General features: G+C 50.2%; 8 protein-coding genes across 8 annotated transcripts; 2 read left to right on the top strand and 6 right to left on the bottom strand.

Annotated features, from left to right (window-relative positions):
* Positions 1-526: 526 nt before the first annotated feature.
* KVR01_003221 (uncharacterized protein) lies at positions 527-1,694 on the bottom strand (the record flags this gene model as incomplete). Its single annotated transcript, XM_044789885.1, has 2 exons — positions 1,333-1,694; positions 527-1,279 (listed from the first exon to the last, which is right to left on the bottom strand). Exon 2 carries the CDS (start codon positions 1,172-1,174, stop codon positions 527-529), a length of 648 nt encoding a protein of 215 aa, XP_044648236.1. The 5' UTR covers positions 1,175-1,279; positions 1,333-1,694.
* Positions 1,695-2,013: 319 nt separating this feature from the next.
* KVR01_002091 (uncharacterized protein) lies at positions 2,014-4,249 on the bottom strand. Its single transcript, XM_044787287.1, has 4 exons — positions 3,945-4,249; positions 3,206-3,844; positions 2,809-3,094; positions 2,014-2,751 (listed from the first exon to the last, which is right to left on the bottom strand). The coding sequence occupies exons 1-4, from the start codon at positions 4,201-4,203 to the stop codon at positions 2,136-2,138; spliced, it is 1,800 nt and encodes a 599-aa protein (XP_044647106.1). The 5' UTR covers positions 4,204-4,249; the 3' UTR covers positions 2,014-2,135.
* A 1,898-nt stretch (positions 4,250-6,147) lies between these two features.
* KVR01_002266 (uncharacterized protein) lies at positions 6,148-7,648 on the bottom strand. The gene is made up of 3 exons (XM_044782697.1): positions 7,532-7,648; positions 6,901-7,449; positions 6,148-6,838 (listed from the first exon to the last, which is right to left on the bottom strand). Exons 1-3 carry the CDS (start codon positions 7,599-7,601, stop codon positions 6,351-6,353), a joined length of 1,107 nt encoding a protein of 368 aa, XP_044647281.1. The 5' UTR covers positions 7,602-7,648; the 3' UTR covers positions 6,148-6,350.
* Positions 7,649-9,330: 1,682 nt separating this feature from the next.
* KVR01_003124 (uncharacterized protein) lies at positions 9,331-12,145 on the bottom strand. The gene is made up of 7 exons (XM_044789361.1): positions 11,768-12,145; positions 11,315-11,624; positions 11,050-11,245; positions 10,831-10,986; positions 10,689-10,769; positions 10,522-10,626; positions 9,331-10,441 (listed from the first exon to the last, which is right to left on the bottom strand). Exons 1-7 carry the CDS (start codon positions 11,821-11,823, stop codon positions 9,723-9,725), a joined length of 1,623 nt encoding a protein of 540 aa, XP_044648139.1. The 5' UTR covers positions 11,824-12,145; the 3' UTR covers positions 9,331-9,722.
* A 290-nt stretch (positions 12,146-12,435) lies between these two features.
* Positions 12,436-15,351, top strand: KVR01_003672 (uncharacterized protein). The gene is made up of 6 exons (XM_044785692.1): positions 12,436-12,723; positions 12,785-13,820; positions 13,876-14,304; positions 14,359-14,413; positions 14,471-14,671; positions 14,739-15,351. Exons 1-6 carry the CDS (start codon positions 12,575-12,577, stop codon positions 15,239-15,241), a joined length of 2,373 nt encoding a protein of 790 aa, XP_044648687.1. The 5' UTR covers positions 12,436-12,574; the 3' UTR covers positions 15,242-15,351.
* A 184-nt stretch (positions 15,352-15,535) lies between these two features.
* KVR01_002877 (uncharacterized protein) lies at positions 15,536-16,361 on the bottom strand (the record flags this gene model as incomplete). The annotated part of the gene is made up of 3 exons (XM_044785608.1): positions 15,536-15,655; positions 15,743-15,981; positions 16,055-16,361. The coding sequence occupies 3 exons, from the start codon at positions 16,359-16,361 to the stop codon at positions 15,536-15,538; spliced, it is 666 nt and encodes a 221-aa protein (XP_044647892.1).
* Positions 16,362-18,536: 2,175 nt separating this feature from the next.
* Positions 18,537-20,982, bottom strand: KVR01_002866 (uncharacterized protein). Its single transcript, XM_044784787.1, has 2 exons — positions 20,856-20,982; positions 18,537-20,779 (listed from the first exon to the last, which is right to left on the bottom strand). The coding sequence occupies exons 1-2, from the start codon at positions 20,950-20,952 to the stop codon at positions 19,884-19,886; spliced, it is 993 nt and encodes a 330-aa protein (XP_044647881.1). The 5' UTR covers positions 20,953-20,982; the 3' UTR covers positions 18,537-19,883.
* On the top strand, positions 18,702-19,553 carry KVR01_003845 (uncharacterized protein; the record flags this gene model as incomplete). Its single annotated transcript, XM_044787728.1, has 1 exon — positions 18,702-19,553. One exon carries the CDS (start codon positions 18,702-18,704, stop codon positions 19,551-19,553), a length of 852 nt encoding a protein of 283 aa, XP_044648860.1.
* Positions 20,983-22,879: the final 1,897 nt, after the last annotated feature.

Below are 22,879 nucleotides of genomic sequence, written 5' to 3'. Positions count from 1 at the left end.
TGTGGCACAGTTTCTTAACCTACTGATGCTGTGTCCGGGAGAAATCAAACAGACCTTCTTTCTGCTCCGACAGACTGAGATGTACAACATTGAAGCCTGACTCAGAACAGCTCGTTTGCGCAACCGGAGTGGGACGTAAAGTCTCCCTTGACTTGGTCGCCTCCTCGACATTTTGCAGTCCACATTTCACCTAATTTCTCAATAAAAGAAACCTTTAGAAAAAATATTCGTAAAATGAATTTTTACTATATTAAAAGTGATATATGGAGGAATTGTCGTAAGAGATTCAGTAACGAGCTATTTAAAATTAGACTCAAAAGTCTGCTGAAAGGCCACCGAGAACTAGGTATCAACTAGCAAGGTGTGAAATGTGCTAAAGTACGAAGACGATATTTGGCGGTTTCTCATTTTCAAGTTCTCCCGTGCGCAGTCATCCATGAATCTCATCACTCGGGTGGTATTCATGAGACAAGATGGTCACTAGAAAGAGCAACCTGAAGACTAAAACCTTGACAGATCGTTTTGCTCATCTTGTACACTCTTCTAAGGTGTCGAAATACGGGGTCCTCCAACGGGAGCTGTCATACCTCGAGAAGTATCGAGCACGCGCATCCTGCCAATCCTCGAATGTTACCCAGTCAAGCTCGCTGGCCTTGCTCCAGACACATCTGGCCCTGCCGTCCCCCAGCTCATCTGTATGGATTTCTCTCTCCCAGATGTCTCGATAGACACCAGTCCAGGATATAGGTTCTTCGGGGTCGACCCGGTTAACATTTCGAAGGTCCGGGGTGATGGGTAGGAGGCACTGCGTGCCGTCCCCTTTTGAGAGCGGAGCAAGCAAATATGCAACCAGGGCTGTCTTTTGCTCTTTTGTCAGCTCGCATATCCTATAGGTAACGTTTTCCCGGTCTGGATGAATGAAAACAGCATCGGAAGCTGGTTCCGCCTTCCTATCGAATAGGATAACGCCACCAAGGATACGCGACTCAGCCCAGTATCCGACGGTATCAGCAACACCGTCAGGGTATTTATGGTGATCGAAATAATATGTATGTTGAAAGAGTGTAGGGGGCGGTCCATTAGGATTCTGTCTCCACCAGTAATCCCAATCCTCGTTCTTGGGGGGCACCCAACTTTCGATGTTGTCGGCCTGGTGACCTCTGCCATCCATCATGTACAGGTGTTTGGCAACTTCGTGGACTGCGACCCCTATGACTTCGATGAAGCGCGTAGTAAAAAACTTTTATCCTGGCCGTTCCGCTTCGAGGGCACGAAGAAGCTGTGTGGTGAGTTAGGTCAGCATCTTCAGCATGGAAAGGTGGTTGTGGGGACCTTGCTGAAGTATTGAACTTCAAACTTCCAATGTCGAATGTCTGTAGAAGCTCTGTTGTCTTCTCAAGAATACCTGGACAGAGCGATTCATGGGCAAACAAGGGATGATCAGGCTGCAATTCCAATCCACCATGTGTATCCTCAAGGACCGCGGGCAGTGGGACCCCATCCACGACTTGGGCAAAGGTGTTCTGCGCGACCTCGGTGGACAAAATGTTGGATATCGCCCGAGCTACCAACTCACGACATTCGCGCTGGAGAACATTGACAGAACATTTTTCGGGCGCAATGCTGAGATCGGCCATGCTCAGATTCATGCTGACACCCGCTATGTTGAAAAGTCCGGAAATGTGATGGTTACTGGATAAGTGTCTCGCGGGATGCAGTCAGGAGGGATTGTTGGTTTGCCTGGAGTAATAAGGGGCAGGGGTCAAGGGTGTCAAGTGCTCCCTGCAGGGGTCCCCACTGGTCCCCTTATCGATAAGGCTGCCACACCATTCCCTCTCGCTCCGAAGCTCGAGGGGCAACCTTCCTTTCTTCACTTTCGCTTATTAGGCAGACCTACTTGTAAAAGGCACACTATTTGTTGCAAACTTCGAGCCCAATTCCCAAGTGAGGTCTCGATTACTTTGTACGCTTATCGAACGCTCAACTAACATAACGTCATGTTAAAAACCAGTACGGAGTAGAGTTGCTGGATTTCAGTTGAGATGCCTCTCTCAATGCTCCATCGACCTTGGAAGGTCATTGAAATGTCAAATCGGATAACGCTTACACTAAGACCGCAAAAGAACTCAAGAGTCCTACGCAACCGCAGTAGGACGTAGAATATCCTTTGCCTCGCTCGCCTCCTCGACTTCTTGCGGTCCATATTTCCCCTTATCCGTACGATCGACATCCCCTGCCTTTCTCTTCAACACATTCGGCTCAGCTACAACCACGGTAGCCTCATCACCGTCCCAGTAGCGCACCTCAAACCCCTTCCAGCCGTCCAGCTTATCCATGACCTCGCTCTCATAGGTCGACAAGCCCTTGAGGTAAGTCAGCTGCTGCGGCTTCTTGCCGGGGATGTTCGCCCCCGTCCACCAGCTGCCCGTGAAGGGCATGAGGGTCGGCGCGTTCTGCTCGTCCACGTACGCCTCCCACTCGTCCTCGGCCTCGTGCGTCGCCTCGACGGACTTAATCTTGCGGCCCTCCTTCTCGGAGTCCAGCACTTGCTTGATGGCGGCGGTGGCGAAGTCGGCCTGGACCTCGATCGTCGTGGTGCCATTGGACAACGCCGTCGGGGCCATGGAGGTGTAGCACATGAAGGCGTTAGGGAAACCGGATGACGCCATCCCCATGTAGGAGCGGATCCCGTCCTTCCAGTAGTCGCGCAGGTCGGTGCCATCGCGGTTTTTCAGGCCCATTTTGGAGAGGCTGCAGATGTGTCAGCATGGATAATCGTGCGTTGTACAATCTGGGAGAGATACTCACGAGCCGCTGAAGGCGTCGAAGCCCGTTGCCAGTATGAGGATGTCAAAGTCAATTTGTCTGCCGTCGTCCATCTCGATGCCGGTCTCATTGAACTTCTTGGATGGAGTTTCATTGGTGTTGACCACATCGACCGATGGCTTGTCCACCATCTCGTAATAGTCAATCTCCAGAGGCGGTCGCTTGGTGAAGATGTAGTAGGGCATTTTGTCCGCCGGCAGTGGGGCCATGTACTGCATCTTCTTCTCGTCTGTCATCCTCGCGCGGACCTTGCGTGCCCAGAACTCGTCTGCCATGGTTTACCAATCAGCATCTACCAACATACTTCTGCTGGGCTCAGGGAATTGGATTTTGACTAGAAAACAGACACAATATCCAAAGGACCTTGTGGATGACTCACAGTGCAGTTTATTCGCCTCCTTCGATGTAAGCGAATCGGCGTATGACTGAGTCCAGAAGGCGAATGCACCACGTTTCCACAACTCCTCCCAGAGCTCGTTGCGTTCCTCCGCGGTGGCTTCTAGGGTCGTCTTGGTTGGCTTGGTCACAGGCAAGAAGCCGTTGGTGGACGTCCGGCTCTCCTTGAAGACGGCACCGAGGTACTGGCGCCAAGAACGATTCTCGACATCGGAGACTGGTCTCTGCCCAGCAGGCAGGCACGTCGAGGGACGACGGATGAAGATGGTCAGATGGTCCGCTACTTTGGCAACGTCTTGGGTGATCTGCACTGCAGTGGCGCCGGCGCCGACGAGACCGACGCGCTTGCCCTTGAGGTTCAGGTCTTCAGGGTAGAACGAGGAGTGGTAGACTTCACCCTTGTAGTCTTTCAGGCCGGGGAGGTCAGGGATGTGGCGCTGATGCAGCAGGCCGGAGCAGAGGAGCAGGAACCTCGTCTTGACGACCTGCCCCTCGTGCGTCTTGACCGTCCACTCTCCGGCATCGTCGTCCCAGGAGCAATCCACCACTCTCCTATTGAACTGTGTGTCCTTCCGGAGGTTCAGGACCTTATCAGCGTGCGCAAAATAAGCGCGTATTTCACCTATAGCATCGGTCAATCATCCGCTCCATTCTGCAAGAGATGCTCCCTCCTGAGATCTCCTTAAATATGTTGACCGTGAAAGAGGGAAGAGGATGCTTACGATGGTCAGGGTATCTCTCTTTGAATGTCCATGTCATGTACACCTCAGGAATATTCAACTGGTACCAAGGAAATTCGGAATCGACTCTCGCTCCCGGGTAGCGATTCCAGTGCCACGTTCCACCAAACTGGTCCCCCGCTTCGAAGATCTTAGCATTCAGCCCCAGCTTCCGAAGGCGGTAGAGCATAGATATGCCGGAGAATCCAGCACCGACGACGAGAGCATCGTAACGATCGAAGGAAACGTTTGAGTCACCCATGGTTCTGATGGGTAATATGAGAGGAAAGTAGTGCAAGGGATGAAAGGCATGCACGGTCGCAAAAAATGATTTGTGCTATGTGAGGAGTCGACCATTCTGCAACGAAACTATAAATAATCGCTGTAACTTAGCCGACCTCGGTTGAAACATTGTGCGCAAGTGAGGGGCGTTCTGGAGACCACCATGACGTGGGGCACATGTACACATCACCGGACCACGCTGACACCTCTCTTCCCCAATCTTTACCAGCTGGAGACACCACAGCCACTTTGCCACTCCGCCAGAGTTACCTTCAGCTTACGGACTCTCGGGAGCTTGGGAAGCGGGGATTTGGAAATTGAGGGCCTAAAGCCGGATGGGTTGTATAGATTCCATATCAATTATAGGACTTCCCGAGGGTCTCAGCGACCTCGGGACTCCTCACTTGCCCCTCATAACGGTTCCGCAATGCTACAGTAGCGTATTTCCTCCCATCAGGACTGCTTGAAATGACCATTGAAGGCCTTGGCTCGTTCTCAGATAGTCGTCGCTGTTGTTCTCTGACGGAGGACCGGTGTAATGGAGAGCCCGATACAAGCATTATTCTCCCTTTCATTGTGCATTGCAAACCTCGGGACTCGAAACCATAAACTTTTTACTCCTCATGTCAGCTAAGATCCAAGACTCTTGATATAACTGGTTTCGATTCTATTCCGTATGCTTCCGAGGACGCACATGACTCCTTCATACGGTGGTAAGCACTCGTGATTCCCATTTCTGAACTATTGGGCTCTGATATCAAATGATGCAAGGGAGGTGAGCCGATGAGGTGCCCGTGGCACGCATATCTTGGCAATGTGGCCTGCAATGTGGCCTACATTGTCGAGGTTGCACAGCTTCCAGGGCCACTGCTGTGATCGGTCACTCCACCACCCTGTCAGTGATTGGTGGGTTCATAGCCGTGCATTGATGTATCGAAAAAAAAAAAAAAAAAGAAGGGGGACGAAAAAAGACCCACGTTAAGGTGATCCGCAAAAGGCGAAAAGCTACTATGTAGTGATAAACGCTATGTGCCCAGCCAAGAACCATAAAAGTTTTGAGGTGGTGGAGGGTATGAGAAAACATTTTTTTCTTTTTTTAAAAGAAAGGAAAAAGAAGCCGCCCAAAAGAATTGACGCTCCGGCTTGTCCGTCGAAAACGCAGTGGAAGAGCAATCCAGTGTGAGTGAGTCAGAGAGAGCTCACTGATACCCAACGGGAATGCAGCTGCTGCTAAACGAGTCTACAGGGGCGGCCGCTTTTCTGACGGTCAAGTTGGCTCACTCGGCTGATCGTGTGTCACTTGACGCAGCGGTCCTTATCCGCTCCTTGGCGATGTTGACAACCCTGCCATCGTCTTTCCTGGGCATAACCCCCCCTCGCGCTGCGGCGATCGCCCTCACGGCCCTCACCTCGCCGCGGATCCACCTCCTCTCGCTCCCCGGCACGGACAACCTCTCAGCACCACAGCGGCCCGCTCATACCGACCTATAGGTCAGTAGGCAGGTAGTTACCAACCTTGGAGCGTAAGGCCTTATGTGTAATGTCTTTGTTTACAGGTGTGCGACTGGCACAGGTCATGATCCATTTTGGACGACTGCATATGTGACGATGGCGACCGGATCTGAAGTTGCATCCAAAGACCAAGGACGCGCCATCTTCCGGTATGATGATCAACCGGCCGCTGAGGTCACTGGCTTTATCATGACCTTCGACGAGGTGTTGCATCTACAGACGCCGATACAAAAATATGGTCATCCTTCACAGTTATTGGCACTGATCTTTGTAAAAATTTTTTTTTAAAAAAGCTGGGTCTTGAGCGTTTACCACTGTATGAAGGCGCCACATACGTTTTATATGCATGGGGATTAGAAATGAAACCATCCTTTAAGAGCACGAACAGCCAGTGTCACCTCGTCAATGAGCATGATTGTAGCGATAATATTTGAACTGATAGCTGGTGCTGCAGGGCAGAGCACCTGGGAACTCCATGTACCGGTTGACGCCAGCCTTGATCTGATGGAATATGACCCAGATATTAAGAAGAGCAATGACGTATCTAAATAGAGTCACTATAGATACTTTAGCAGGAGAGGCATTCTCGTCGCCTGAGGATGTCTGCCATACGGCTCAGGACGAATCAGTGGTCAAACCAACAAAAACCACCAACACAGCCGCATACGCCGCTGTGGCTGAGACCACATCCATCCGCTTATCCAGCCAAAATACGACGACAAGCCCAAAAGCAGCCACGCACACGGTCGTCGTGACAAGGCACGTATACAGCGTATTGTGGAGGACCATCAGCCACATGGGACCCAGCAAGAGGGCAGCTCCTAGAGTAGCCAGAAAGAGGCGATCACGGAAGTCCTTAAACGACAGCGCTTTCAAAGTACTCGTTCTTGTTCCTCCTATGGGCTCACTGTCATGCTCCCATGGTCCTAATGGGTGCACCTCGTCTGGCTTTTCCAATTGGTCTCGGCCGACTTTATCCAAAACAGCTTTAACGACCTTTTGTGTGACATAATGGTCAATTTTGCGTTCCCCTGTGACCAGGCAGGGGTCGCGCTCTCGCCTGCTACATTCTACCATATAATCGTAGTCTTTCATTGCTTGAACTGATTCAAAACTAGTCAGCGCTTGTAGGAGGGTCTGACACAAGGGGTCTTTTTCCGCTCACTGTACGCAGCTAAGTCTCTCTCCCAGTTATTGGACTCCTCCTTCTTGCTATACATCGTCACGGCGTGATCAACTAGGCTGATTTGAAGCTTACGCAAATGCATCCGTTGCATCTCAGCGAAACTTATGCGGTATGTCTCCTCTGGTTTCTTCTTCTTATTGAGTCGTTGGCCCTGAGGAGGATCACCCAACAAGAGTTTCACGCAACTAATTATGCGTTGCGGAAAGCTCTCGATTTCCGAGGGCACAATCTCTTCGATGAGGCCGTAGAGATGATGATCTACCAACCAGAGTCCAGGCTCTCCGGGGTCTAGGTGGATAACGCCGCCCGGGCGACGGGTTTCTGGTACAATAACTGATTCATATGTTGCCTTGCTAAGAGGTCGGGAATGACCCTGTCTAGGCCGTCTGAAATGCGCGAGTTCGTCTGTAGCAGAGCGTCTAGGGTCATTCTCGTTCGTTCGAGGGATAAATGCTGGAGGACTGGGTGACTGCGAAGCTGATCGCACTGCAAGTGGGTTCTCCCAGTCCTGATTAGGACTGATCTCCCCTTATTTTTCCTCAATTCCTTCATTAGTCTTTCCTCAAACGTCTCGTGATTTCCAACTCAAGGCAACACGGACAGCACATACCACTTGTGGGAAGTCCAATGGCACCTTCCTCAAGTGCTCGATCATCCATCGTCTTATACGTGTTCGACATTGGTAGCCGAGATTTTGTTTGTCCAGCGTAGAATAGATGAAGGAAAACTGGAAGAAGTTATGATTTTTCAAGTGGTGTGCCGCCGCCTCGAAGCTGTGAATGTAAAGGGGGGTAGCACCCAGTCAGCCACGATACTACACCGGTGTGACTAGCCTCAAGCTGTACTCACAGCAGCTCCGTGAGAACATGCAGGCTACATGGTTCCCAGCCACAATATGCAGCTGAGCGCGTGATACAAAATTGCTTGCCACCATTGGTTGTAAGTAGAAAAAAGGAAGCATTAATGAAATACGTGTCTCGCCATTCACGAGGGCATTGACTGCCTGACTGCATAGCCATCTGCAGGCTGTCTGCCATTTCTGAGAGAGGGATCAGCGGCCCCGCACCGAATACTTCGATTTTTGGACAATCTTGTTTATTCGCTAGTGTAGATCCCGTCTATTCTTAAATGTCGAGTCTCTTTAAGGACTTCATCCCACCCGTTTCCTCGTCAAGGAACTTGTCGAACCAGATCAGACACCCACCTCAGAATGTGTTGTGATTGTCGACTGACAAAGCCCCCTTTCAACATTTTGATGTGAATCCTACTGGATTTGGCCATTTCGAGAGGACCCATCCTGCCAGAGGTTGGAGTTGGCCAGAGCGAAACCTATATGCGGTGCCAGAGTATCCAAGTACGCATTTAACTCACGACTTCTGGTCTTGGTACGAGACATTGACCGGTTTCAATTCAGAATCCATCGCACCGTCAGGTTGTTCCTGTGACAGAATGTCCAGCAATAGCGACTGTGAAAACTCCGCAGAGCACCGGCTGCGCATCACCCTGGAGCTCAATGGCATGTTGACAATCAAGTTTCCGCATTCCGATTGCGCACTTACCTTCCGGAACGCAATATTAGCAAGCCGGAATGAAGTGAGCTATCGACTGTTTCCACAGATCTCAATCTATGACCCTCGCCACCTTCTTCTATTGAATGTCAATAATTCGGTGAATCTTGTTGAATTCCTAGAAACAAATGAGGATGGTGCGTCCGTGATATTTTCTTTGAAAACGGATGAAACAGCGCAGATCTGGTTTGAATACTTCAGCTCATTGGCCGGTGTTTCTCTTGACAAGCTAAGGCTGAAACTTCCACTGCTCTGGTCGAAAAAAGAGTTCAAGGCGGCGATCGATAGTACAGCGGAGAAGACGGCCGAGAGAGTCAGGGAGTTGAATAGGGAGCGCGAACGACAGTGGGAGAGGAGACGAGCGAGTGAACGGGATCGAGAGAGTGACAGGGAACAATACAGTGACGTGTACTATAGGAGGAATGGGTCGACGACGAGGGCGAAGAGGGTAGTAGTAAGGAGAGAGACGGACGACGAGGAGTCGGAGTCCCCACCGGATCGGGCAGAACGTTCGAGAAAATAAATATCCAATCCTTTTTCACAAATAAATTTCATTTGGCAAAGCAACCACAGCGTCTTTTGTCAGGGCTATGGAGTTGAATGCCCGCAAGGTCTACCTCTGAGCCCATTCATATAGCATATTTACGGCTAGCCTCTTAGTTAGAGGCCATATTCATTGATGCAATCTAGTGCTAGCTTCTAATTCTATGTAAAGTGCAAGATATGAGCCACGCACCGGCACAGGATTCGAGTCTGGGTGATTTGGGCAAGGCGAGTAGTATTAAGCGTAGACACGAGCTAAACATAACACTAAGAATCTCAATTACTCGTAGTCGGACCAGTAAACTTGCCCTCAGGCCAAAGGCTGCTCTCCAGGGCCTGTCTGTAGTATCAATTCCGTACCCAGTCTCCCCATCTCACGTGCGCGCGGGTCTTGAAAAAGGTGCCAACTGCCTAGCTTGTCGTGCACTAGCTCATGCAGAAACTCCAGCCACCAGGCGTCTTGATCGGCTGAGATCAGTTTAGCGTTTCTGTAATGAGCCTCTGCAAACCATCAAAGAATATCAACGTAAACTGAGGTTGAACTTGCCAGCTCATACTTCAGTAACCCTATTCTCTCATGTTTGTGACCCAACAGCAAGAGGCTCTAGCGCATAATGTCTCTCAATTACATTCTCACGGGGATTCATAATTTGATTTGATGCATTCCAATGATCAAGTTGTATTATCCAGCTATGCTTTGGCAATGCCTGGGCGACGCCCTGTATCGATATAGACCTGTTCCATCAGCGTCTGCTCGGGTGCTTCATACTCACTGGTGATTATGCCCCTCACACCTCGAGACTTCCCTGCCAGCTTCATGATGGACGGGATCAAGTCGTTCCTCAAGTCAGCGTCATCGTCCACGGCGCATGCTTCCACTCTGTCGATCAAGATGAATACTTCGCCGAGACTCATGACTAACCGCTCAAATATATGCCACATCCCAGAGAACGTCTTCGTGTTTCTGAGTCGTGTCAAGCTGAAATACGAAGGGTTCCCATATGCAATCTCTGGATGCATATCGAGAAGCTGACAAATCAGTATTTGCACCAGTCGCTTTGGCGTCAGTGTTTGGGAACATCCCATGAAGTCTGAACAGAAGATGTAGACAACGTTGATCCTATGGGACAGAAGGACGTGGGCAATGTCGAGAGATAACTCGGTGACCCAGGTTTCTTGGTTACCACAGGAGCCACCGATCCACAATATCGGGCCAGAAGCCTTGGACCATTCCAGCAGGTGGTCAAGAATGCCATTGTTCTCCCAGCGGTCCTTTTCTGAAAGACGGAAGCCGCGCGCTGAGAGCCTGGCAAGCGCCTCGTCGGCGTCCCAGTACGAGTCTGGGTCCGATGCTATAACGACATCCTGCAAACCTTGCGCATGTGTGATCATACTGTGCATCTGCATCTCTAGATTAGGGTGTTAGCTAAAAGGACTGCAAGGTATGGGGGATGGGACAATGCGGTCGGGAAGCGGAGGAGAGACTTGCGAGTCATCGTCGAATCAAACTTAATCATACGCTGATGTAGTGTCTCCAAGCCGAAACTGGCAGCAGTGCCAATGTATTGCATACTATCCTGCAGTCGTAACAAGTCTGACAGTTTCTGTCAGCGGACATATTCTACAACGTTAGTACCTACAACTAAATTGACCAACCTTTTCCAGTGCTGTTTAGGATCTTTTGGATGTCGTCGGCCTGTGACTTCTGGGCTCCGTCTTGCAGTAGCGTAACAATATCTTAAACATCGTCAGCACGGTTCATTCTGACCGAATTATGGAGCAGCTCGGCAATCTGAACCTTGTTCCATCTTAGTCACTATCACTTGGATGTCTGCTGTCTGTGCTTCATGTGCCACATTCTTTAGGTCAAGCATTTTGTTAACCTCCTTCTCGATTGTGGTAATAGACTCTTCAAACTTGGGCTTCGTGCGGAAGAGTGCGTCGGCGAGTTTTGCTGTATCTTTGGATCAGAGTGTAGCCCAAGGAACTAACTAGCGCTGCAACAGTGAACACTAACCTAGACGCCCGCCGTGGTAGTACGTCAGGGCATTATCGAAGAATCCCATTACTTCGGCGTAGACTTTGGAAATCGTGAACTTCATCTGAGCAGTAGGAAACGTGGTGTTGTAAAAGTCAATGACTGGTAGTTTCGCAGACAGTTTGTCTAGGTGCTCCATCAACGCCTCCTCTCTGTCACTTTTGGTTACAACAGCCTGAATCCAAATTGCATTAGCGGTTAGGTAAGGGACTCAACCTTGAATCTCTAATCCCGGTTCACATACCCGAAACAGGAGAACGAGTAGTCCAAAGGTGACAGTGTACTCTGCACTCTGTGGCAACATCGGTTGAACCAGTGCCGAGGTCTTGTCGATAACCTTGCAAAAGCCCTGGAAGAAATTACGGGTCTTCTCTAACCATGCGGGCCTCTTCTCGCGCTTCTGAAGGTCCATTAGGACGAACTCGATTCTGACCTTGACCTCATTGCCATCAGTCGGTGGTCTGAGCACAATAGCTTCCTCCTCGGCAGTCATTTCAAAGTTTGTCAATCGCAGCCTCGATTTTCGGCATGCTTCGAGGGCGGATGCATAGTGACTATCAAACCCGATCAGTTTCTGGTATTTTAAATATGGCGAAGCAGAATTCAAGGAGCCTGAAAATAAGATGAGATGGTGTAGGATGGGGATTTGATCTCAGATCAACTTGTGAGCTGGATGATGATCAGAAAAGAGACGAACCCGGTATCGCTGCCGGACGTATACCAAGCGCTCAATGTATTCCTACTTGATTGCATAGCGCAAAACCACTACCTCGGTAGACCCAGCTGCGAATCATAGATAACCTCGGAGTACTTGACGACCACCAGGTCTGCTCTTGCGAGTCCCGTGATCTTGGCCCGAGGTCCTCACACTGGAAGATAGCTTTGGAGGATTGGCAGCAAAGACTACTATATCGTTGGTCGACTTCGTGATATGGTTTTTTGTCAAGGTCTCAGGCATTTAGAATGAGAAAGCGGCTGTGCACCTGCAATCTACAAGCTGCAGCGTGATAAAGCACTTCCAGTCGGGCCCAGCAATGTCTGCCTAGATAATTGGCGAATAGCGGCACGCCACGAGCGCTGGGGTACGGAAGCTGAAATAGTGCGGCTTTTCTGCGGCAGAGGTGGGAGATGGGCAAAATGCTCTCGAGGGTATGCATGGACTAGAGGGTAGCAGGGGTTTGATACGAGATGGTGGTCAGCAGAGCCTCGACTAGATAGCTGCGGTGTGGGCTCTGCCAATCGGACTGTATGAGGATCGTGTCATGGGTGGTACAGCAGTGCGCAACCGAGGAAAGCTGAACTCTAATAGCCGGATCTAGAAGTCTGCTAGTGATACAGTCTGATGATGGTCCAGACTTGTTCGGTCTTCTGTTGCCTGCGCTGACTTCGTTCCCTTCAAGAACAGCTTCAGATCTCTGCAACCGCGAATTTCTCGACCAATTTTATCCTGACAGGATGTATTCGTGCAAGCATTGATACGGATTCCACCGGCGATTTCCCATTAATGGCTACAAAAGGTCAACCGCCACCTCCGCCTCCCAAAAAGAGAACCCTGGCGGCTCTTGTGGGAGGCAGGCAAACCCCCAGCGCCGCAGTGTCAGCGACTCCGCATCTGGATCATAGGCCTACAAAACAATACAATGCCAAGACCAGGTGAGTATTGTTCGCGTTACATGGCAAATAGTATATACACTAATCTGTTACCGAACGATAGTCCACCTACCACCAAAGATGGTGAAGATGCATCTCCGACACCGTGGATTGATGAAGACCCATATTCAGGTTCAGACTCTTCGTCATCCCATTATTCATATGATGCCTGGGAACAGGAGCTCATCCCGGCGAGAAGGTTGGATGAAGCTGCGCCCAAATCCGAGGTATTAACTGGTGTGGGTATCATCACCAGGGGCAAAGAGGGCATCTCAGCCGTAACCGACGAGGCATTTTGGAATCAATCACCCACAACATCAGCACCCAAATTTGCTTTACTTGTCTATTGGGACCTCCGACGTGAAGCTTTGCAGACGTTGACTGTACAAAGCCAATTCTTGGTGTCAGTTATTATGAAAGTCCTACCTCGCACCGACTTTATGGGTGTAAGAAAACAACATGCGTCTCTATCGATCGATCAGCCTTTCAGTGCACTATATTGGTTCTATGATGAGATTATCGATGCTGCACGTCAACCAGGTATCTCAAAGAAGGAAGATACTGGGGATCTGGAGATCCTGCGCCGCTGGTATCAAACCAATCTTTTGTCCGAGCATGTCGGCATTCGAAACACTATCGACTCTGGCTATGTGACCTTTGACTTCTTGTGGGCACTTTTTCGGCCGAATGACACTGCTTACACTCTGGATGACTTCCAGCAGCCACGGATCAGACTCGTTCAATCTACGAGTTATGATCCAGACAATGTCCGAGCTAGGAATTATGTCAGTGCTCCCGCATACAATCGCATAGCTCCACGGTTTCGAATTATCTTGCTGCATCAAGACTGGGATGCATCGCTTCAAGTATTCAAGATCATGGCGGAGGACATATTCATCTCCTTTTTCACTGGTTCTCGCCGTATCACGGATCTTTTGGTCTATCCGTTACGGTACTACCATGCAGACAGGCAGGACCTCCTCAATAGCTTGGAGGCACGCGGCCGACGTTGGAAGTCCCTTGTTACTCAGCCGTCGTATAAGGTTCACAAGGGCCCGGCAATCCAGTTGGATGGAAACATCAGTGCGACTCGAAAACACGTGAGTCCACACCCGCGCATACATGACCGGGACAACTGACTCATCAGCGTTGTAGCTTGATGAGCGGCTGATCATCGACCACTCTGGATATTCTCTATACCGATCGCTTCCAGATTCTAACATGAATAACGGTCCTCCAGGTGGCTTGAGACCGCCGCCCCCTGTGATTATCAACCCCACGATGCCTGCAATAAATATAGAAGGAATTGAGGGTTTGCGGGATGAGCAAGGCCCTTTGGAGGAGTTCTCGGCCCTTCAGGCCCAGCTATGTCCGACTACTGTCAGAGCATGTTCACCTCTTACAATGAGGTGGTATACTGTCAACATAGGCAACTTAACGGATATGGTTTGGGCGAAGGATTCTGCGAAGGCTCTTGTGATGGCAGATCCTAATATTAAGGACACACTTGTGAAGTTGATCAAAGCTCATAGGAGCGCGAGTGAGGGCAGTACGCCTAGCGACGTGATTGAGGGCAAGGGTCAGGTAAAGCTACTCCATACCGCTTGGTTGTCTAAGGAACGCAGCTGACTATCTCAGGGTCTAATCATTGTGCTACACGGCCCGCCGGGTGTTGGCAAGACCCTAACAGCTGGTTCGCAATCTCCAAGCCCAACTTTCATTAGGCTAAACTGACGGTAGCGGTTTGCAGAGAGTATGGCAGAGGTTTCTGAAAGACCACTTGTGACGGTCGACGTTGGCCAACTTGCATTCGAGCGCTCGATCGACAGTCATCTAAGACAGATCTTTGAACAAGCTGTCCGCTGGAATGCCGTGCTACTTCTCGACGAAGCGGATGTTGTACTCGAAAAGCGATCATGGGAGAACCATGCACGTAATGCGATTGTATCCGGTTGGTCCCCCAATTTCCCGCTATCAATCGAGTCAGCGTATGAGATCTGACTTTTTTTGACAATTAGTCTTCTTGAGGATGCTGGAGTACTACCGTGGGATTGTTTTCCTCACTACGAATCGTCTTGGAACTATAGACACTGCCTTCCAGTCGAGAGTCTCGCTCGGGATAAAGTACGGGCCTCTACTCATAGAACAGCGCGAGCAGATCTGGCGGAACCTGCTTGAAAGGTTAGGGCCATCTGAGATAGATGCAAGGCAGGAGATCACAGCCCATTTGGATGACATGAAAATGTGGGAATTGAACGGACGCCAGATTCGGAACATATTGCGGATGGCTCAATCCATCGCTTTCACAGAACAAGGTGTCCAAGGGACTATGCGCTTCAGACATATAGAGAGAATGGTAGCGCAGACGCTGAACTTTGAGGAGTATTTTGAAGAGGGACGAAAGGAAGCACGGTCGCAGTTAAGGGGTGTGGATAAAGCATTCCGCGAAAGCCGGGTCACACAGGGTCAGTTGGGTCCGAACGTCAAGGTCCCAAGCAGCTATGGACATCTTCTTGGCTAGCACAAGAGCAAGCTAGCTCAACCAGGATCGGAAATGTGACTAAAGGAGTCAGGCATGACAACAAATCTATAAGAAAGAACGTCGGAATGGAACTTAAAAGTATTTGTGCGCTCTAGTGTTCATCTGTCCGATGTGATTGACTGATTATTTGTATTCCGTGAGTCACTGTATGAAGCCGGAACGACTACGACTGCCGCAGCAGGACCAGGCACGATGTATCTTTTCAGATAGGCGCAATAAGCTTGGCTTTGCAGTTATATCTAGTACATATATCTTCACTCCATTCCCACCGCACTAATCCAAAAGGTTCTCCCATATTCTGAGATCGAAGTCCTTGACGATGGAAGTCGAGTAAACAGTGCGCTTCCAGGGTTCTTCTGCATTGACTATTTGGAAGTCAAAGACACGCAGTAGCTAATAGGAAACGAGGTTTGGTCCGGCATTAGTAATCGTGAACGCTGTGTCACAGTGATGGTGAAAAGGAGGTGGCAGGCAACATACCTCAACGAAGATCTTGTTCAGCTCGATCATGGCCAGAGTTTTCCCCAGACATAGCCAACGACCATGCCCAAAGGCCAGATCAACCACCCTCTGCCTGTATATCTTGAGCTCGGCGTCGCAATCTAGGAAGCGTTCTGGTCTAAATACTTCGGCATCTTCGCCGAAAACCTCGGTATTCCTCAACATAGTGACGGAGTTGCAGTGAATCTCAACGCCTTCAGGCACAAATTTGCCACAGACTGCAATTAGAGATAAGGTAAGTGTTTGCTTTTTAAAGCGTAAAAGAAGAAACATTTCAGGTATTTTACATACTGGTATCACCACCAGGGGGCACCTGCTTTGTCAATCCGTTGACTAGAGGCGGATCCACCCGTATGCCTTCATTGATAATAGCCTGGAGATATGGCATATCTTTGGCCTGTTCATTTTTGATAGGCTTCGAAATCCGGCCTGCCTTGATGCCATTGGATATTTTTTCTTTGAGTTTGTAGTAGGCGGTAGGCGACGTTAGAATGTGCAATAAAATGCTGCGAATGGCCGTAATGGTTGTCTCTGTTCCCGCGGGCATGAGGACGACGAGGTCTAGCAGACTCTGCTCCGGGTCAAGATCGTGCTTCATCCATTCTCCCTCTGCGGACGCAAAATTGTATCAGTAGCAGCATAAGGGTGGCTGTGGCATACCCAGTTAAGATCCTCACATACCAACGTATCTCCGTGTTCGCGTCCTTGCTTGGTCTCCGTGTCCTCGAAGCGAGACTTCACAATTGACTTCATTTCCCTTTGAAACCCGTCAGCTACTGGGAAAATATAAAACAAGTAAGACTAGTAGCTAGCAAGGCTGCAAGTAATCGATTACGCTCGAAGAGTAATGGGCATAATGGGGGCGTAAGAGATGCATAATGCCTGGGCCGCTAATCAACGGGTAATGCCGTTCCTTCCGGGGGTCACCTCGGTTTTATCACCAGGCAGACCATGACCGCATCTGCATAGCCATATCGATGCTACACACGCAAGCAACGCGTGATTGTGCGCGGGGTGCCACTTTTCCATAGCCTAGCCATCATCATGTGCATCCACGGTTTTTCTAATTCAAGCTACCAACATGGAATTTGAAGGGCAAAGTGTCGAGGTTTTGCTTCCAATTCGAGCCGAGCGATTAGAAATTGCATTATTGGCTCTACAACCCAGTCCGGGCCGAGATATCCCAAACAGCATATACTCTGACGGCCACACTATTTGAGCTCCTGAAGCACCCCTCCTGGTATGCCAAAGTACGGGCTGAGATCCAATCGGCGGTGCCAGACAAGAGCAGGATCCCATCCTTTGCAGAAGTGGAAAATCTGGTCCACTTCAACGCCGTGATCCAGGAGACGCTGCGCATTCATCCTGGCGTGGTGTCACATATGCACCGCATCTCTCCCGATGAGCCAATCGTCTACCCCCACAAGCCAGGGTCCAAAGGCTTTGTGCTGCCTCCGGGCACGTGGACACGTATGACCACGCTGACTATGCATTCTGACCGTGTTGCCTTTGAGAAACCACTGGAGTGGCAACCGGAGAAATGGGTCGAAAACCCCAAGTCGAACCTGCGAGCATTCATCGGATTTTCCCGGGGCTCGAGAAACTGCGTCGGGTACGTGTCCATTATTTCGTTGGGAGTCTCGCGTCTGGTGACCAGGACCGGCATGCACAAGTCAAGGCAACTAACAACACATTTTCCGGGCGCAACAGGCAAAACATGGCCAGCAGAGAGATGGGCATGGCGCTGGCTACGATACTTAATCGGTTCGACATATACCGAGGGCAAGATGGGCCGACGTTGGAGCTGTATGATACCGTGCGGGAGCGGGACATCGATTGCAACAGCGAGATGATCATACCGATGCCAGCTAAAGGGAGCCACTCATTGAGAGTCAGAGTTCGGAGTTAGTCCGAGTACGGCCTGACTACCAAGAGCGTGATTAAGAGGACTTGGTTAGACTTCAAAGCGTCTATTATTAGAATCATGCCAAAGTGCTTGTAGCTATCTGAGATGCGAGCATGAGCTGTAGTTAACAAGAGGAATCTTGAATGCTCGGGAAATGTTCTCGACAGTATTAGCTTGAGAACGACTCTCAATCCATGTCATTACTACCTCTGTAAGTATGCTACATCTTCCAGGTACATGTCAGGAGCGCTACTTGGCGAAAGCATTCCCGCTCATTGAAAATGTTGATGTCAATTGCAGAGCAAAGGAAAGGAAAACCAGGATAACTTCAATGGGGGAGATAAGAAAAATAATGTTCAATGACAGTGCCATGTTGTTGGAGTAAAGATCAAATGGGTCCACGGTATCACCAACGTTACCTACCTAGGGCTGAAGGATCCGGTGCCCTTGCTCTGCCAAGATCCCATACGCTGACGGTCCAAGGTTCAAGTTACCCTGGCTACGGAGGCCCAGATAACCTCATTTGGACTTGGGTAATATGAATACCATAGGAATTTTGCTGCCTAGATACGACTACTGCATCCGTGCCGTCCGTCATCCAAGCCGGTCCCTTGGAGAATTGGCCCCGGAACCACAAGGAAGCTCGTCTTTGTTGTAGACGTAGTGGGGCCGTCTCACCTTGGGAGAGCGCCACAGCAGGGTAATTATTGTGGCACAGCACGATTACCGGTCATCGAGTAATACCCGGTCGGCCTGATTATCCCGCCGATCCTTCCGCCATTTGCTAATGGCTGGTGGTGACAGCGCCCTGATTACTAACTTACTGGCTGTTGGCTGTCATAGACGGCTCAATCAACACGGGACTTTCTGCTTTCGTTTCGTTTTTCGCCTGCACAACATCAAAGGAATAATATCGTACCATCAGATCAGACGAAGGATGCACATGATGAGCCCATATATTAATTCGAAACGCGCGCCTCGCCAGAGGTTCATCATCCAGCAGCCGCCAGACGGCAATCGATCCAACTCATCATGGCACCTCAGGAAAAAAAGACAGTCCTCATCACCGGCTGCTCAGACGGCGGCATCGGCGCCGCGCTGGCCAAGGCCTTCCACAACACCGGCCGCTACCATGTCATCGCAACGGCCCGCAACCCCTCCAAGATGAAGGGCCTCGTCGCCGTCGGCGGCATCGAGACGCTCCAGCTGGACGTCACATCGCAGGCGTCCATCGACGGCCTGGTCCCCAAGCTGACCAGGCTGGACGTGCTGGTCAACAACGCCGGGGCCGAGTTCCTGATGCCGGTGGTGGACATCGACATCGCCAAGGCCAAGGAGCTGTTCGACCTGAACGTGTGGGCGCACCTGGCCGTGACGCAGGCGCTGACGCCGCTGATCCTGCAGTCCAAGGGCCTGGTGGTCAACCACACGTCGGTGGGCGCGAGCACGATGCTGCCGTGGCAGGGCGTGTACACGGCGTCCAAGGCCGCGCTCATGATGCTCTCGGACACGCTGCGGCTCGAGATGGAGCCCTTTGGCGTGCAGGTCGTCGACCTGCGCACCGCGGTCACCAAGACCAACCTCATCCACAACCACGCCGGCAAGGCGCCCACGCTGCCCAAGGGCTCCATCTACGAGCCCGCCCGCGAGGTCGTCGAGAAGGCGCTGCGCCAGGAGGTGTTTGTCGGCCAGGGCATGGACGTCGACGAGTGGGCCCGGCTGACCGTGCGCGACCTGTCCAAGAAGAAGCCGCCGCCGGTCATCTGGAGGGGCGAGTCGGCCACCATGCTGTGGTTCGCTACCTTTATGCCGTTTGGCTACCTCGACGGGTTCTTGAAGAAGCTGGGCGGGCTGGACATTGTCGAGAAGATCATAAAGGCGTGATCTGGGCTCGGGATCAATCGTATCGCCATTGGGGTTCGAAGAAAAGGTCGGCCAGCTGGGCAAGATTAGGACCGTGTTGCCTTTGGCAAAACTGAACTCGAAATTACCTGGCTGGTACGGCTATGTGCGATGTCATTTCATGCTTTGTGTGCATTCCCACTAGTAATGCTGGTATCAAGGAGGAGTCGGATATGCATTTAGAGGCTGTTAAGTAATAGGTGGAATCTAGATGCGAGAATAGGCAACTGAAATCTATCTGGTGTATTCTAACGACTCCCCAGAGCGTTCGTATCAGAAAAGTGCACCGGTACAGAATGCAACAAGTTGATCTCAGTCGCTGACGCCAGAGAGCTCCCGTGAATGAGAGCCATCTGACGATGCGTAAGGAATCAGGGCTGGGGCTTCGTCTGTGACATGTTTTGCCTTGCGTTTGGGATCAGCGCCGTGGTGGAGCAGCAAGATCACACCAGCCTCGAAGCCGATGTCGATGGCAATGTGCAAGGGGGTCCTCCCGCAGGCAGAGTAGCTGTCCACGCAGCCCGGGGAGTGACGGACGAGGAGGCCCAAGATACTTTCCCTCCGGTACATGACCGCCAGATGAATGGCATTGATACCATCCTTTGCACCGCGCTCATCGCCGACGGCCGCCCCACGAGATAGCAGAGACTGCACAATGTCCTCGTGCCCCTGGGCCACGGCAAGCATCAGGGGCGTGCGGCCCTCGCTGTCCTTCTCGTTGAGGTCGACCTGCGTTTCCAGCAAGACCCGGACGATGCGGTTGTTGCCCCGTGTAGCCGCCATGTGCAGCGGCGTCATCCAAGGCCCGGCGTCGTCGGCAGGCGCTCCAGAGGGCGGTTTGCGGGCGGGCGAGGCTGGCGCCTGGGGATTGTCAGTCCACTGTGGCCCTGAGGTTGGAATCTGGGCCGTGCTGGCGCTGGAGAGGTCATCGACGAGGAGGGGCTCCCACGCGTGGGCCGCCGCCGCACACGCCTCCCACCCCAGGCAGGCGCTCTCCAGGCCGAGGCCAGTGGCAAATGCGGCCAGGTCAAGGGAGGCGGGGTCGCTCTGGTGGGACGTCGGCCTCGAGGGGAAGTTCCCGGGAAAGTTCCCCAGCAGGATGGGAGAGTACACGGGCCGGGCCTCGTCGGGCACGGCATGGTCGGCGTGGAGGCTCAGCGAGTTGCCAGTACTGTCCTGCCGCGCGGCCTTGGCCAAGCTGCGCTTCTCTGTCACCCCAGACAACGGGAAGTCGTTAGTAGGGTTTTCTAGTCCCTGTCGAGCTTAGATAGCTTAGGCGCTTACGTCGGAATCTGCGTTGGGCATCGCGGTTGCGCAGACGCCGGCGCTGCAGGGCCTCGTGAGCGTCACCTGCATTTGTTTCTGTCCGCGCGGCATCCATCTGCGGACTTGGATCGACGAACGAATAGGGGGGGGGGGGGGTCGTAAGATTCTAGGGAGGCGGCAATATCACTATATTGGGAGGAACACGGGACTGTTACACGGTTGGTCGGTTGGTCCCGGGGCAGGACGTACGTTGCGGTAGCTCGAACTTAGAGTTCCTAAGGTTGAGAGCAAGCGGGGGGGAGTGGGGGACAGATGCTCGCGCCAGATTACTCATCTGGGCTTTCAGACCCAACAAGCCACCTGCCTAACTGAAATCAGCATTCTTGGTTCATACCGCGCCCCTTCGGTTAGCGGTTGTCGCTTCTTCTGCAGTCAGCATTTACGTGGTGCTTTATATTTGCTCGAGGTTGGTCTGTGCGTGGATCCGGATGTTGTGACTCTTCCCCTCCACTGTTATTGGCACTGTATTTCTTCAGACGCTGGGTCTTGAGCGTTTACCACTGTATGAAGGCGCCACGTACATTTTACATGTATGGGGATTAAAAACGAAACCACACGTGACTCTTCCTCCTGCAGCCGGTAGCGAGGAACCTACTCCTCAAGAGTAACTAGCTGCTTGGTAAGTCTCTTAAATCGGGACTAGGAAAGGCGCATAGGTTAAGAATCCTCTTAAGCCTAGTAATATTAAAATCTAATTCGTTTTATATAATAATATAATTAATTAAATTAAATATTCTTCTTATTATTATATATAATTTAATTTATAATTTAAATATATTATATATTATATAAATAATAATAAGAAGAATATTTAATTTATTAAATTATATTATTAAGTTATTATAATAAAAATAAAAATAAATTTAAATTTTAATTTAAATTTTAAAAAATATTATTATTAAATAAAAGTTTTAAAATTATTAAACGTTTTATAATATTTAAATTATATATAATAAATAATTTTAATATTATATATTATTAAAGATTAACTTATAAATATTTATTATAATGTAAAAAAAATATATTTATCCCGACTATAGTGAAAGTATAGGCTGTTGCACTAGAATGAAGGTCACGATCACCGATATCATATTCAACATCTGTGATGTATCCAGAGTCAACATCTTCCCAACTAACTACGCACTGCCGACTTGCATCGCCCCACAGCGGCAACTGGTGCTTGAAGCTCCGGGCTTAATTATTGAAAAATTAGAAAAGCAGACTAGTCTCAGCCCTATTGGGAGATTATTTGGTCTTCATTAGTCTGCAATACAGTACCTGGCCGCCAAGTCGTGGGTTTTCCCCAGGTCGAGCCGCGTCGACTCATTGGTTGCTAACAACTCACCAGATTTGATGTAGACCTCACAATACCCTATCTCCAGGCCTCTTACGCACTGTCTCCAACGACCAGTTTCTTGCCCTAGTCAAGTTTGTTCAGATCGGTTACGGTGTCGGTCGATTCGTCAGGATCAAGGAGCTGCTAATCAACCCCACCGACCAACCCTCAACGCTTGGCCGCTATTTTCTCACAGCCGCCGATTCAATGGTAAACCGCAACAGCAACATATTCACGATGTGGCGCAGCGCCCCCCGAGTTCAAGCCACCTGGAAACAGTGATGAGTGCAAAGGGTTCGGAGGTTTGTGGGAACGATACAGGTGTAAGTCAACTGATGGGCCTACGCACACCCCCAGCCACGCACAGCCATTTCCCACCAAAAAGGCCAAATTCCACACATTTTTATTTAATTCTACTTAAATTCTATAAATATAACAAAATATTAATTAAATCCTTCTTTTTATACTTAATATATAATGGAGATATTAGAATTATAAATATTTTTTAATATATTTAAATTATATAAAACGATAAAAGTTTTTTTTCTTAATATTTCTTCTTATAAATAATAAGAGATTTAGTTAGTATATAAAATCTTAGTTTTTAAATTATTTTATAAGTATAATTTTTAAGTTTTATAATAAA

Source organism: Diaporthe batatas (genome assembly GCF_019321695.1).
Source record: "Diaporthe batatas strain CRI 302-4 chromosome Unknown Contig00003, whole genome shotgun sequence".
Classification (NCBI taxonomy): Eukaryota; Fungi; Ascomycota; class Sordariomycetes; order Diaporthales; family Diaporthaceae; genus Diaporthe; species Diaporthe batatas.
This window is presented reverse-complemented; position numbering and strand designations above follow the sequence as displayed.